This window comes from Culex pipiens, chromosome 2 (genome assembly GCF_016801865.2).
Source record: "Culex pipiens pallens isolate TS chromosome 2, TS_CPP_V2, whole genome shotgun sequence".
In the NCBI taxonomy this organism is placed as follows: Eukaryota; Metazoa; Arthropoda; class Insecta; order Diptera; family Culicidae; genus Culex; species Culex pipiens.
This window is the reverse complement of record NC_068938.1, coordinates 118,002,477-118,017,913: the sequence shown is the minus strand read 5'-3', so window position 1 is coordinate 118,017,913 and position 15,437 is coordinate 118,002,477. Positions and strand designations below refer to the sequence as shown.

The window sequence follows — 15,437 nt, the reverse complement described above, 5'->3', positions numbered from 1 at the left end:
ATGCCAACTTTAATGTATTTTTTTTTTTTTTTTTTGTTACATAAAGGGTTGTCGAGCCCGACCCTGACTGTAACAGCAACTTCTAAACAAAGATGTAGAAACTGTGCCGACTTCGACTTCGGGTCTTCAAAAAGTTCCCGTGCTACAGCTTTTTAGAATGAAATGTTAAATGAATCGATTAGCGCAAAATTAAACAGGTTTCCCCGAGGGTTTGCCTAAATTTCCTTGTGCAACATAACCGCGATTCCTCACCAAGAAACAGAGAGAAAAAAAGTGGTGTTATGTGTAACACAATCGAAATTTCCTTCGTTATTTTGCTTGGGGAAGGGGCAGCAGTTTTGTGATTAACAGATTGATGAATTTCGGGCAAACGCTTTGCAACCGCTTAAGCGCGAACGCGAACAACATTAGGGAGAGAGAGAACACCCAAAAAAGAAATTACCGGTTCCCAAGAGCGCGCGCGGGGCCAGATCGTTTGTTGCCGGTGGTGCAGTCAGTCAGTCCGGGATGCTGGGACTGCTTCATTATTTTAATTATTAATTATGATAATGAGTTTTGTCTTTCTTTTGTTGGCCGCGCGCAAAGCAGCGTTTTATCATGATTGTTTTATATAGAGATATCAAATAATCTCCCGGGAACCAACACGGTGGAGCCGCTAAAGAGCAGAGCATCTATCCACCACTATTTTTTTTTCTTCTTCTTCTTGATGTGGCGCATAACGACGGTGGGCTTTGTGTGATCTGACTACTATAAAAGTGCTCGGATTTTTTTCCCATGTAGCTTTCAAAGAGGATAGGCTCAAAAAAGGCAACGCGCGAGAAATAAATGTAATTAAATATATTTTTAACATTCAGTTTTGTTTTATTTCTTTCTTGGAAACTGTTTCCTAATTAAGTCTGGTAGTCTGGGTGGCTCGGAATGGTCTTGTTGGGTATTAAGGGCAAAAGTCAAGTACATCTTTTTGGTCAACGCTGTACATGATACTGTTGCTGGATCCGAGTAATTCACACAGCATCTTAAAAAAACAACAAAAAAGCGCGTTGGGCAGGTGATCTCAACCTCATAAATTCTGCTGTTTTCACATGTCGGCTTCCGGGAGATGAACAATGTTGACACAGTGGAATTAACCTCTCTAATCGACGTACTTTTTTTCTTTTCTTCTTCTCCATTTACAGACTGAATGTTCGGGACTTTTCGAGCTAAAGCTCAAATATTTCAACAACGAGCGAGGGGTGGATAACGAGGGAGCTTGCTGTTCGGGGCGGTCCGACCCGGTTAGCGGGAACTGTATCGGGGCATGCAAGACACGGTTTCGGGCATGTTTGAAGCATTACCAGGCCAAAATCGATCCGTCCTCGCCGTGCACGTTCGGCAACGTTATTACACCCGTGCTGGAAGGCAACTCACTCAACCTGACCGAGCGGAGCAAGCAAGTGCCATTCGAGAACCCGATCCGGTTCCCGTTCGAGTTTGGTTGGCCGGTAAGTCACCACCCTTAACCCTGTGTACTAGAAATAGACCCAACCCAAACCGTGAAAGCACCGTGGTTGGTTTATGGTAATCGAATGATTTATCAAAACTACTGCTGCAAGATTTGGGACGCGTGCGTGGCGTGTCGGCATGCTAGTAAATTGTTTTTTCGTTCGTTATTTCTGCCAGTTCCCAAAAATCTATGTCGCAAAAACGAAAAAAGTTTTATGACCCGTGGGTTGAGAATCGAGAATGTCAACCCCCGAAAAAGTTCCACAATCGAATTCAACGACCCCGTCCTATTGAGTGAACTCCTTTCGGTTCCACATTCTTCTTGCTTGATATCGTGATAGAAAGTAGCAAAATAATAGAATATCGATGTTTTGCGAGTGGAAATGTCATGGCTGTTACTGAGAGTCCTATTTGGTACTCTGATATCGTCGCATTTGAGAACATTTTGGCATAGAAGACTTTAGATATCAAAGAAATAAGGAAGGATTCAAAAAGATTTTATAACATCCCATTCAACTTTAACCTATCTTTGAACTCAACAGATTGCTTGTTCTTGTCCTATTGAACGTTTGCAACACGGATAACTTTTGTTATTTATAAAGTTTTCCTCAAAACTGCTTTCAAAAACTCGAGTCGTCTTGTATATTGAAATTAGTTTAAAATTTGCCTAAACAAATCACAAACTAATATAATAAGATGTTGTTTGATTAAAAATACCAAAATATACTTCAATTAATGTATCCCAAATAATGTACAATCGACTGACCAAGTTTTTTCAGTTTAAATTTAAATTTTTAGCAATATTTTTTTGACCTCTAATTTTTTTGAGGCAATTTGAAAGTAGGAGGGGGGGGGATACTTGAAATAAAATCTGCAATGGCCTAATCAATTTAATACAAGCTATTGTGTTTCAGAATTTTGTAATGCTGAAAAACACAACATTCCTTATTTTTAAAAGTTTCCACTACTGGACCTCTGAACTTTGCTCGAAATCGAGAAGTTTCTCGTTTTATTCAAGTAAAAATTCTTCGAAAAAGTAATTCTGAAATCTGGCTTTTAGAGCCTTACAATTAGGTTTTACGCCGACTCGATTTCGAGGTTAGAAATTTGACAGCTTGGCTGCACTGTTTACATTTTTTGCACGTCTATCTCTGTAAAAATGTGTGTGTGTGTAAAACCTAATGGTGGTGCAATGTTGACAGATCGAACTGGTGCGACCTAGGGTGCCACCCTAGTCGAATCTGGACAGCATAACTTTTCAGTATTGTTTTGGATCTTATAATTCCATAAATTTTAAATCATTTTTTTATCCTTCATTCCTGTTACAATCCGCCTAGCAGACTCCCAGAAAAATCAGACACCCGCCAGACCCGCGTCTTCTATTTTTGCTCTATCGATGGCTGGCAATCGGTCGGCGATCCAAACAAATCTAATTTCGCACGCTAAAACATTTTTGGCATTTTCCGACGCAAAAGACGCGAAAAAAAGTGCGCTTTTTCTCTCTGGATTTGGCCGAATTTAGAACGCCGAGGAAACCGCGATGATAAATGTGCCGAAAAGGCGTTGAATTTGCAAACGAAAAAAAAAAAATGCAGCTCTATTCGTCGTTCGCCACAAGTTGTGACTAATCCAGTCAAACGAGAGATATTTAACAATAACATATAGGCAAATAGTTGGCACAAACTTTGGGGAGACAGGCCGAAAAACTTTAATTTTCTTCAAGAATACCAGTTTAACTACATGCTATATGTGAAAAAGCGTTTCTCTTTGAGGTATTTATCACTCCTTATTTTTCGTGTTTATGCAGACTCACTCTCCCTGTTGGGCCGCTGCTGTCGAAAGGAAGCATCTGCTGTTCATGTTTTTTATTCCGTTGTATGGCATACCAACTGAATACATAGGGCAAAAGCAGCTATTTTCGGCCAGGCGACGCGATCCCACCGTGGCCACGACTGTGCTCGTGCGATCGTCGAGACCTTTAATTGATTCATGACAACCATCGATCCGGTCGGAATTACCTGCTCCTTCCCATGCTCTTTCTTATGAATATGTTTGTTCTGCAGAGTGCTTAGCTCAAGAGAACGGGTGGCTCAACCGGCTCAACCTCTCTCTCTCTCTCGATATAAAACATTACTTTTAAGAGAAAAGTACTTGGGACGATCGTGCCTACAAGTGCGAATTCCACTTCCACCGAACGAACGAACAAACGGTTTGGAGAAAAACTTCAAATCGTTGATTGCTTTGAAAAATGTCCGCGACACCATTAATGCATTGATACAAAATTGACCGAAAATTCAAGTTTCCTCAGCAAACAAACGTTTTTATTCGGCTCAAGTGCTGCCACACACTTCCTGTCCCTTCAGTTCGCCTTGCCGAAGATGCTTGGAAATTTGAGAAAGTGATCAACGTCGTTAAATGTATATGAAATGTGGCCACGATCGCTGCCGAATCCTGTTTGGATCTCTCCCCTCCTCCCGTCGCTTGGCAAGGATCTTTATTTCCGGTTCTGCTGCGAACTGAATTGGCTGAAATTTAAGCCGGGGGCTTTCAAATGCGTTTCCTGTTTGCACGAGAAGAAATGTGGTTTTCGGAGGATTTCTACTGCTATATCTTTCGACTTCCGGTTTTTTCCAGATCCTGGGAAGGATCTACACGACAGCACCTCCTGCTGTTTGCGCAGAGGCAGGTTTGATGTTTGATGAGTTATCCGACACTTGGAAGTAGGCGAATCCCGAACACATGTAACCGTTTAACAAATGACGCTGGAGTGGAACTTTTATGATGGTTGCTGGTGAGGTTGAAATCTCTTTACCATACCAAACATTCTTATCTATTTCATGTTTTTTGAACTTTTTTTTTTTTGGAAAACTATCATTTTAGATTTTACAGACTTTTACCTGAGCCAATGGATTGTTTTTGAAAATTGTTTTTCTTTTATTTTTAACCGATACTTGGAATTGGGATAATCGAATGGTTCGTTAAAATATCCAATTTAACAAAAAAGAATATAGCTGTTAAATCCAGCAAATTAAGAAATGACAATTTTCTGGTTCTGGTTAAATGTTTTAAGGATAATAAAGTTATGGTTAATCTAACCAAGAACAAAAATTGGGATAATTAAGTTGGGGATATTCAAGACTGCGGTACTACTTCTGAGCAGGACATAATTCTATCATTTGTCATTTGTCATTTTATTTTAAATGATGCAACCTTCCGGGAAATTTTTTGTTAGTTATTTTTTTCGCGTAAACTCTAGGCTCTTGCTAAACTTACGCCTCCCCTCACGCAAAATACATTTATTTACCTCTTCTTTTTTCATCCTACACAGGGCACCTTCACGCTGATAGTTGAAGCATGGCTTGATACGAACGAAACGACATCCAGAGCGCACGGTAAGTTGAGGGTCATCACTTTCAATCAAAGCTTTTCCTTGTTCCCCTCGTAGAACGATTTCCGAACAATAACGTGCCATTGTGTATGCGTGGGTGGGGTGTGTGCGATCTCCCCCACCACACTTTCGATCGATTCCCTTTTTTTGATCACGTCTGGCACGACCCATTAAAGCCTTTAAACCCACTTCTAGCGATTCGAGTCTCGCGCTGGATGCGCATTTTGTGCACGTTTCCCCCCCAAAAAAGAATCCCTCCAACGGTCGTTCCTGATCCATTCATAAGTAGGTAATTAGTTTCAAGTTGATTGTGCGCCTGGTGCACTTGCTTCGTTGCAGTATTTGTTATTAGATTACTTCTTGAATTATCTTGGCAATAGAGCGAACCGAAAATCGTTGGAAAATAAACCTCTCATTACAGGAACGTTTTCGGTTTACGTCTTTCCCGCTTGTTCACCCTTGCGAGAAGAGCAGGAAAGATGCACCTTGCTCCCGGAGTCCATCCCACCGGCAGGAAGTTCGTGTGTGCGCCCCATTCCCATTCTGTACGTAACAAGAACAGGAATAAAATTGCCTCAGCCTGCTGTGTTGCGCGTCCCAGCGCAGTGAATTTAAAGCAATTAATTTCGTTTGCTTGATGTCTTCACTTGAATATTCCATTTATGTTTTTGTTGACCACTTATGATGGGATGGGACACTCTCCGTGTGCTCGTGAGTTTCTTTTTTTTTCGCTTTAAAACCGTTTTTGGGTTTTAATTGGAGAAAATGCTGTGTTGCTTACGTATTCACTTGAGCAGCTATAATTTTCGGGATCCAGTCTAATAGGTGTAACGCAAACACGAATTAAACGTCGTTCTTCTATTTCGTTAGGGTGCTTTAGGCGCAGGACACACACGTGTGACGACGCCGGCGTGCGCGCCTGTTTTGTGTGTTTGTTAGAAGGTGCTTTCATAATCACTTCTTCACCTATTCGGTGATCCGGTTACACGGGCCCATGCATATGCTTTATTTTCGTTCCAAAACCATGCTTCGTCGTATGCTTCGTGAAAGGAAATCCTGTGTAGTGTAATAACATTCGGTATTGTTCTGTTCACTTCCTCTTTCGAATGGCGGCGCACCAGTTCTCTGCTTTAGATTGAATTTAAAAAAAAACTGAGTGAGGTAAATCTACCCTCCTACCACACGTTCTTTCAAGGGCCCAAATCGTAAGCACATCCTCAGTGCTGCGGTAGGCAACTCGCAGCAGCAGTTCCACGTTGAACATATGGCTGCTTCCTACGACCCACACTTGGGACTCGTCGACGTCGTCGTCGCGTAGGGAAAGAGGGCATAATAAAATCTAATTCCACTCTGGGAGGATATTTCCACCTTGCTGTTGTTGTTTCTCGATCATCACATGGCTCCGTTTGGGTTCCGAGCACTCACACGATTTCGTTCGTCCAGGATTTTTTTTGTGTATTCTTTCTTTCGAAAAGAGAAGTGCTTTTTTCTGTGTTTGGTTCAACAACAACAACTGTTGCTCATTTTTGCGCTCAATTCATAATCTCTGAAAGATCTGGATCAACATGAAGCACCGGATGTGCTGCGAGTTGAGCCGGAAGTTCTATTCCGATGGGCACCAAAGCAAAAGGTGCATTGCATAATTACATGTGCTCGGAGGACGATCCCTTTCCGCCCACAATTGAATATGAATCGAGTTTTGAGGCTTATCCTTAAAAAACATAATATTCCCACAGGTTAGCTTAAAGGTGGTATTCCACTACCGGAAACTTTGATTTTAGATTGTTTCCGCGTTTCGTACTCATTTGTTTTTTTACCTGTTACAGTTACAGGATGTACTAGATAACTTTAGGTTCCAATACATCCTTTATTAAAATTGTTTAAATAAGTGCATAACCTGGAACAAACTCGTCAACCGATCTTACTAAATTCCAAATGAATACAAACAAACGATTTTATTAACCTGCGTGTAAAATGGTTAAATGTTGCATAATTCCGCTCAAAACCTGCAACACTAATTTTGATGAAAACCGCTCTGCGACCCTGCAACGGATTGATGGTCTAGCGAGAAAGCCTGGATTGGTCTTGAAGTTTTTTTTTCGTTACCGGATTTTTTTTTACTTTAAGAATTTTCACCGTAGGTGCTGATTTTTAGCTAAGCTAGCAAAAATCGAAAATTTAGTTTTCGTGTTTCCAATTAACGAATTTAGCTTTTTCCTAATTTTTAAACTATTGACTTTTTGGGTTGCAAAATCGCAAAAAAAAACTAGTTGTCCCATTGCAGGATGTTGTCTACACAAAACTAAAAATTTCGCGAAGCCCAGTTTAACTTAATTGATCTGGAATTCCTCTTTGCACGTTCGGTCGAGCATCTGTTAAAATTATCATAAACCAGTAACGAAGTTAAAAAAGGGGGATATTAAAAAAGCAGCGGTCATTTTTGAACCCGAAATTAAAAGCTAAAATAAAAAGATTTTTAGTGCTGCCCGATGGAATGAAGTTTCAAAAGCCTTTCGAACGATCTGGCGCGCGCTCGCGCTCAAGAGATCAGTATATTGTAGTGCCGGAGGAATGTGCAGCTTCAGTGGCCCATAGTGGCACAAATAACTGAACATTCAAGGCTCGCTCGTATGATTTTTTGAATGTTCTGGACAAGTTGTGCACACCGAGCAGCAGTGAGTGGGGCTTGTTATGAGCGAGCGAGTGCGCGCGCGTCCGGTTGTATGTGTGTCAGTGTGTGTATGTTGTGCCAAAGCATAAAAAGGCAAAAGCGCTGAAAAGCGGGCTACAGGTGTTTCATATCCAGCAGTCATCAGCCAAGCCAACCAACCAGCCACGTTGTGCACTCGAGTGTCTCGTCTCTGCTCTTCGATATTCTCTTGGTCGGGCGCGCATACTTGCCCGGCCGGGTTGGCATGCAATGTTGCCACAGAACACGTTGCCGAACGGCGGACACAAACAAGTTTTGCGCCGCCAGGGGTTTTGCGGCGTTTCTGGAAGGCATCAATTAAGCTTTATTACTACTGCTGGTACTGTTTCAGCCACAGCCACCGACTGTTGAAAAGAAAAAAAAGAGCGCATCCATCAACCATTGATGAATTCCAGTTGTCCCCGGCGCGCCGTCACCGATCGCGATCGGCGGCGACGAGATTCGCGAAACCTGTGGCGCCCAGCATCAACAGGTTCCCGGAGTCCGTCCGTCCGCAGTTCAATTACGCTTCCTAATCTCCAAATATTGAAAATGTGTATTGTTTTCCTCTCGATTATACCCATCCATTTCAAGCTATTTTTTTTCTCACCGTTTTATTACTACTGGTTTCCCGGCGCCCCAGAGCTCCCAGCATCCTCCTACTCCTCCTCCCCGTTATACACACATATCTGGGTTAAATCAATGTTTGTGAGCACTGCTGCTGCCACCACCGACGAGCAGTGCGTATGTGGAGAGGCAAAATACGATTAATCATTTCTCTAGTTTTCCATACGAGCCGGGCCCGGCACCTCTTCCCATCACCGAGTGCCCGTAGGCCCCCCGGAGAATTGAAATTAATGTTAAATTTGTTTAATTTGGGCTTCGATTTTCAACTTAATCAATTGAAACTAAAATTCGACCTCCGAAGCCAGCAGCACACACACTCACTTACAAACTTACGGGGCTGGAATTTGGGAAAAGAGTAGCGAGAGAGAGAAACATATCTCGAAAACTGCTGCTCATTTCCTGATGAGTGTGCTGCGCGCCCATTGCTTTGACCCTTTTCTCCACATTCGCGCGATATCGCCGAAACGAAACAATAGGCATCTACTGAAAAAAAATGTATTACATCCATCCCACACCTCGCTATTTGCGCCCGTTCGGAAATTAATCGCATATCTCCTCTCTGTGTACCGTTTCATTTCAGGTGTTTTAATCTCACGACTGTCGATCCAGCGGGTTCTAGACGTGTCGCCGGATTGGACCGAGGACAGCTATAACTCATCGCACACGACAATACAGTACGCCTTCCGTGTCACCTGTGACTCATCGTACTACGGGCCGGGATGTGCCAACCTGTGTCGGAAGCGTGACGACCAGTTCGGCCACTACACTTGCTCCCCAAACGGCGAGCGGGTGTGCCTCACCGGCTGGCAGGGCGACTACTGTACGACCCGTAAGTATCTTCTCTCGTTCGCTGATCTCATCATCACAACGCAGCAAAGTTCAATTTCCATTGGGAAGCTGCAAACGGCTCGCTTTAAATAACCGGAGATTACTACATCCTTGTTCTGGCGCGGCCAGTCATTACGCAACGCATGCTTCGACCTTGACAAAAGTTCCGACTGTCCATAATTGCCCCAGAATCGTATTCTATTATAATACGATAAATTTCACGCAATTAACATGAAAAAAAATACAATATAAATAACTTGAATTTTTTAAGTAGCTAATTTTGATTTTTCGGCAGCTGGATTACGCGTTTCAAACAATTTATTTCCTAAATTCAGCAGAAAATTAAATAGTTGAACCTGACAAAAATAAGAATAGTTTTTTTTTTCAATTCCGTTGCGTCACTTATGAACGACGCCTTTGTCGCTCGTGTGCATAACGCCAATCGATGAGGCACCCATTTGCTAATAGATGAAACTGCCGCTATATTGCTTACGGATGAGAGCGCGGCATCGGTTTGGTAAATGAAAAACCTTCGCCAGTTTTTTTTTCCAGTTCACCTAAATATATGTATAGACGCGAGAGCAACCGTACCCACCAATATGGTGCAATTTTTCGGAATGGCTTAAACCTACGCTTCACTTTCGAAAATTGAGTTTTCTTGCGCCGAGAAGCGAGAGACACTGTTGGCTGTTATGCACCTTCCCTCACCAAACACCCTCTCGAAGACTTTCGTGCATTGTAACCGACGCTTTCGTGTACACGTTGTAAAAGTGCACAGAAATGGGGAGAAAAAAAAAACATAAACAGCAACAACAGCAGCAAAAAATCATGCCGACACAGTCCAAATTGATATATGAGAAATTGTTGGTATGTGCGATTGCGACTGGGAACGCTGCACTGGCTTGGCCTGGCGGAGGTTACCGGCAGAGTCGTCGTCGTGGCTCGTGGAGCCAGCATCACGGCGCGACATTGAGAAAACGACAACGCAACGGCGGCGGTGTCCTAGTAAACGGTGCGCTGGTGACACTTGAGACCGAGCCTGAACTCTTTTTGATTTCGTGCGGTTTTTCATGCAAAGGAATGCAAGCTGAATGAAAACAGCCAAACAACAACCGAAATAGTCACAATATTTTCAAAGCGATTTTGGAAACCTACAAATTTAAAACATACCTGAAATAACAAGCACAACTTAAATGAGAATTTGAAGGACCCACTGAAAACAGTATGTTGGAAATCATTTATACATAAAATGCCCAACTTCTCGAGAGAGTGTCGTGATGGAAACAGCTTAAGAGCAAGTCCACGAGCAAAGCATACGCATCTCGCATCGACCTCACCAATCTGCCTGAAATTTTCAGGGGTTGTTTGTACATATAAAACTAGCATCTGGCCAAAATATGAGCACTCTAGGTCAACGGGAAGTGGGGCAAATCGGGACACAAAGTTTGAAGGTTCAAAACGTCAGACATCTTAAAAATGCTATAACTTAGGCAAAATTCAATTTAATTTCAAAATTCAAAATGCATCTGAAAGGGCATAGAAAATGCAACAAAATGCAGGAAAAAGCATCCCAATTGGTTGAATCTAAAGGTAGTTATTGGCATTTTAGTGAAAAAGTGTTCCATCCAGATATCAACTCGGTTCGACCTGCAACTTGTAGAGGACATCTGGGACTACCATCTGAGACTGAGAACGCTTTGGGTAAGGCAGTTTAACATATTAAATAGAATCTTTTACTTTTTGTGAATTTTTTGGTTGTACATTTTTGCTCGGGGGACCCCTTAGATCCCATTTTCTGGTGATAATTTTATCATATTCGTGTTCCTGAGACAATTTCACAATAGAAACATGCACAAAATTGTTTATTTTGATCCATTTAAACCCTTTAAAAAATAAAAGTTAAAAAAAAATCTTCGATTCACATTTATTGAAAACCAAGCTCGTTTCCAAGGATACTAGATGACACCAGAAAAAAGCAGCTTTTTAATTTTTTTAACTTTTATTTTTTAAAGGGTTAAAATGGATCAAAATAAACATTTTTATGCATGTTTCTATTATGAAATTGTCTCAGGAACACGAATATGAAAAAAATATCACCAGAAAATGGGATCTAAGGGGTCCCCGAGTAAAAATTTACAACCAAAAAATTCACTAAAAGTAAAAGTGTCTATTTAATATGTTAAACTGCCTTACCCAAAGCGTTCTCTGTCTCAGATGGTAGTCCCAGATGTCTCCTACAAGCTGCATGTCGAACCGAGTTGATATCTGGATGGAACACTTTTTTAGTGGAGTTTGAAAATTACGCTATTTTTTCACTAAAATGCCAATAACTACCTTTAAATTCAACCAATTGGGATGCTTTTTCCTGCATTTTGTTGCATTTTCTATGCCCTTTCAAATGCATTTTAAATTTTGAAATTTAATTGAATTTTGCCTAAGTTATAGCCTTTTTAAGATTTTCTGACGTTTTTGAACCTTCAAACTTTGTGTCCCGATTTGCCCCACTTCCCGTTGACCTAGAGTGCTCATATTTTGGCCAGATGCTAGTTTTATATGTACAAACAACCCCTGAAAATTTCAGGCAGATTGGTGAGGTCCAAACGACGTCCCATACAAAGGGGTATGCCCTGTTCGTGGACTCGCTCTTAAAAAAATCCGCTTTAGCCGTCGTCGCTTTTGTAAGGGGGGAAATTTCAACAATCAATTTAGACTGTGTAAACAGTAGATTGCGGAGTTCCGTAACATGGTCCTAGTGGCCAGTCCAGTATTGCCTTGACCTTGAAGTAAGTGTAGATTTCGTTAAGCTATGAACAAAATTGTCCGTCCAACGTAGTTGCAGAATTTTGCGTCTGTCATCATAGCCTGTCTTCGACCATTGAACAATGCAACCAATGCAACAGAGTTTGACTGACAGATCTTGGAAAATCTTGCCCTTAGATGTAATGATCGGCAAATGATGATTGCGTCCGATTGATTTCCTTGATAGTCACCGAATAAAGGTTAGACTTGCTATTAGGATGTATATACAACTGTACAACTCAATTCAGAATTAGTAAATTGAAAGCTTTAAATAGGGACCTATAGAGCTTTAAAGCGTGGAACACAATACAACAGAAAAAAACGCGATAGGAGGGTTGTCAAATTCAGCGTTTCGAAAACCATGAACCAATTATGTCGTTTCATTGTCTGCTTTGTGTTAGCATTAACATCACATAAACTTTTAATAGAATAGTTTTTTTACACATCAAGAATTATTATTTTTCTGGGATTTATAACAGAGTAAATCATTCCATAATCCCTTTGGTGGCCCCGGGAAAACACGAAGGTCATAGAAAGCGATTCAAATCGCGTGTTACTCCCATCACCAACGATCATCGTAGCTGATCGTTTGTGAATGAATTTAAAAGAAAACATCCCTCGAAAAGTAAAAACCCGCAAAAGTGCGCGCCACAATCGTTGATCGTCGATTTTGGAGGTGAACTACACGCGAGTTCCAGTGTGAGTTGAGTTGAGAGGTGAGGTGCGTGACTGCTGCGTGAGAGAATCCGGTGATGAGTCTTTTGAGCAGCTTCTTCTTCTCCTCCTTCTCCTCCTCCTCCTACTCGCACACATCTAAACAGTGTGGCACAGCAGCCTCTCTCCTCCAGAGGTGGTATCGGTGTCTGTGTTCTCAATGGAGCGCGCGCGCACACAACCGTAGACCGGCGCGCACGTAATGGGAACACATCGAGGCACAATTTTGCAGGTCGGGATCTACGACGCTCTCTCTCTCTCTCTTTCTCTCTAGTTGCATGAGTATAACGACGACGACGACGACGAAGGAGAGATGGATGGGCTGGTTGGCACGAAACCCGTCACCGTCGTCGCCGTAATACTGGGTCCCTCCGTGTTGGCCATGTGAAGCATATGATGATGAGGAGGTAGTTGGGCGAACGAGCGCGCGCCAGCTAGTGAGCGCACACAGACAACTGCTGCTGCTGCTGCTCATTGACAGCTGCATTTTCGATTCATTAATTTTCGAATTCGAGTTTTTCTCCTTCCATAACTTACAACCGGTGTGTGGCGCGGTCTCTTCAGGCATGATTCCTATTAAGTTGGCAGTAAGCCTTTTTTATGGAAATATGGATGTGTTTTCGTTGCAGAAGCAGCAGTCGTGAATACTCTATCAGAACGCCAAGCAAAGCTGGTTGGTAGGACGAGGTTCGCACGCTAATCAATTATCTCGGCGATATTTCTCTCACTACTTGTTGTTCCTTCTCTATGCTCCGTTCGCTTGGGGTAAGCTAATACACTGCCGGGCGGCTCATCACTTGGCTCCTAGTCCACCCCGCCAGAGCTCCCCGGGATTTCCCGGAAGATAGAACAAAGAGAAGCGTAAATTCACATTAAGAAGCACTTGGAAATATTGGTTGTTATTACTCAGTCTAGTATTGATTATAATAATTACGGCTAATCCACGGAGATTATACCAATGCCTAAATCAAAATATTAGCTGAGAGCAGCTACAGGTTTCTCAGTGCTCTACGTCGGATTCTACTAGAAGCGATCCGGAGAGCTCTCGCACCGCAATTAAAAGGGCAAGGGAATGCTTGCGGTATTCGCGTTGTATCTAAACCTTGGTGTAAGTCGAACTTGTTCTAAGAGTTAATGTTTGTCTAAGAACCACTAACCTGATAATCAACGTTAGCTCTCATTTTTCGAATTAATCTCTAAAAAGTGCTTTTCGTAATTTTGCAGAAATAATTTTGGGACGATCATAAAGAAGCGCAAAATTGTTAAATCGTCGAAAAAAAAAAAATCACGATGCTTAACCAAGTTTTTGAACCAACGCGAAAAAGGCATCCTCTGACAGCTGGAAATCCAAAACATTAAATATTGACATTTCGTAAAAGAATTTTCAAAGACAATATTTTCAAAAGCTGTCACTTTAAAATACAAAGTTAGATTAGTGATGATATCGTCATGCTTTTTTTTTTTTTGTAGCAGAGTAAAACTTCTCGCTTTTGCAGCATGTTGTGATATTGCTGCAGACAGCTGCAAACGGGCAACCGGTTGGTTCGTCTGCTCTTTTCCATTGCGTCCTTCCCGGCACTGGAGTGCCCGGTGGTGTGGCGTTGTAGAGAAAGCAACAGCGCGCGCTACTCTGCTGCTGGAGACGGTACCCACAACTGCATTTTTTTATATATATTTTTTTCGGTTGCCTACATCATCCGGGTGCGCAACGATGAAAAGTGTAAACGTGAAACTTGTTTGTGTTTCAAATGTAAGCGCGCCCGCCGGTGACTCTGGAACTCGGGATCCTCTCGCGACCTGGGTGAAAATCTTCCCAAAGTCTAACGGAAGCGTCACTGCTGGAAAAGAGCAAAATTCGCTTGGCAAACATTCACAGAACCACGCTCCGCGAAGAAGCTTTGCCCTGCTAAGTCGCACCGTTTTTTTTTTGTTGTTGTTTGCATTTACACGAAAATTTTATGCCGGCAGCTGCGTTGTTGGGAGTCAACATGCCCCCCATATTTTGTCAGGCTGCCAACCAGCCAACCAGCGTCACGTGGGGTAACTCGAATCACTCTGCCGAGGACAGTTGGCCCGACCGCGTGATGATTGGCGGGTAGAACCGCATGATAATGTAATCGAAGCGCGCATCGCTTTCAAGGGTCCTTGTTGGCGCTGGTTAACCCCAAACAGTTTGATAAAGTTTTGACTATCTGTTAATTGAGTTTTTCAAATGTGGAACATTTTTTTCTTTTTGCTTCCGGAATTATTTTCGGAAGAATTATTCTGCAGATTTTTTACGACAAATCTTTTGAAAGTAAAATATGCAACAAGCTCGGACATTCAACTACGAAAAACATAACAAGTTGGAGGCTTTCTTTAAACCCTGCCAATACATAAATTAAAATGTATTTACTTTTGAAGTCTGAGTGATCTTTGTTTAGAAAAAAAACAAATCAAGCTTTTTTTAATTAACCAATTTTTATTCTGACGTTTTTTCTTCTCCCATTCTAGCCCGTTGCACCCCCGGATGTGATGAGCAGCACGGCCATTGCAATAAGCCCAATGAATGCATGTAAGTATCTCTTTTTTGCGCTGTCTTGCTTCTTTTATAACAATTTGCCGCCGCTGAAACCGCCACCGGTCGCTTCCTGAAGGGGCACCGGGAAGACACATTATACAAAGTTGAAAAGAAGTTTTGTGCTGAAAATTGCGCATCCAGAACTCGGGTTTGTTGTTGCCGCCGCGCGCTCGCTGATTGCAGTTAGACAAAAACTATTGACACAAATCATAACGATTACGGCAATTGAAAGCACCTAATGATTAAATTGATTCGATTTACTTGACACGTTGCGACACACACACACACACACGATTCATTCGCCCACCAGCAGACGTGGTGTTTCACAGTTTTGTTTTATTGTGCGAGCA

At 42.1% G+C, this 15,437-nt stretch overlaps 1 protein-coding gene across 2 annotated transcripts in view; it reads left to right on the top strand.

Moving 5' to 3' along the window:
* Nucleotides 1–15,437, top strand: part of LOC120417918 (neurogenic locus protein delta) — a 40,782-nt gene that overhangs the window by 19,487 nt on the left and 5,858 nt on the right. For both annotated transcript variants that reach the window (XM_039580156.2, XM_052707180.1), the window contains 4 exons: nt 1,176–1,481; nt 4,811–4,874; nt 8,767–9,015; nt 15,021–15,081. In XM_039580156.2, coding sequence (XP_039436090.1) covers nt 1,176–1,481; nt 4,811–4,874; nt 8,767–9,015; nt 15,021–15,081 — 680 coding nt within the window. The remainder of the gene's footprint in view (nt 1–1,175; nt 1,482–4,810; nt 4,875–8,766; nt 9,016–15,020; nt 15,082–15,437) is intronic.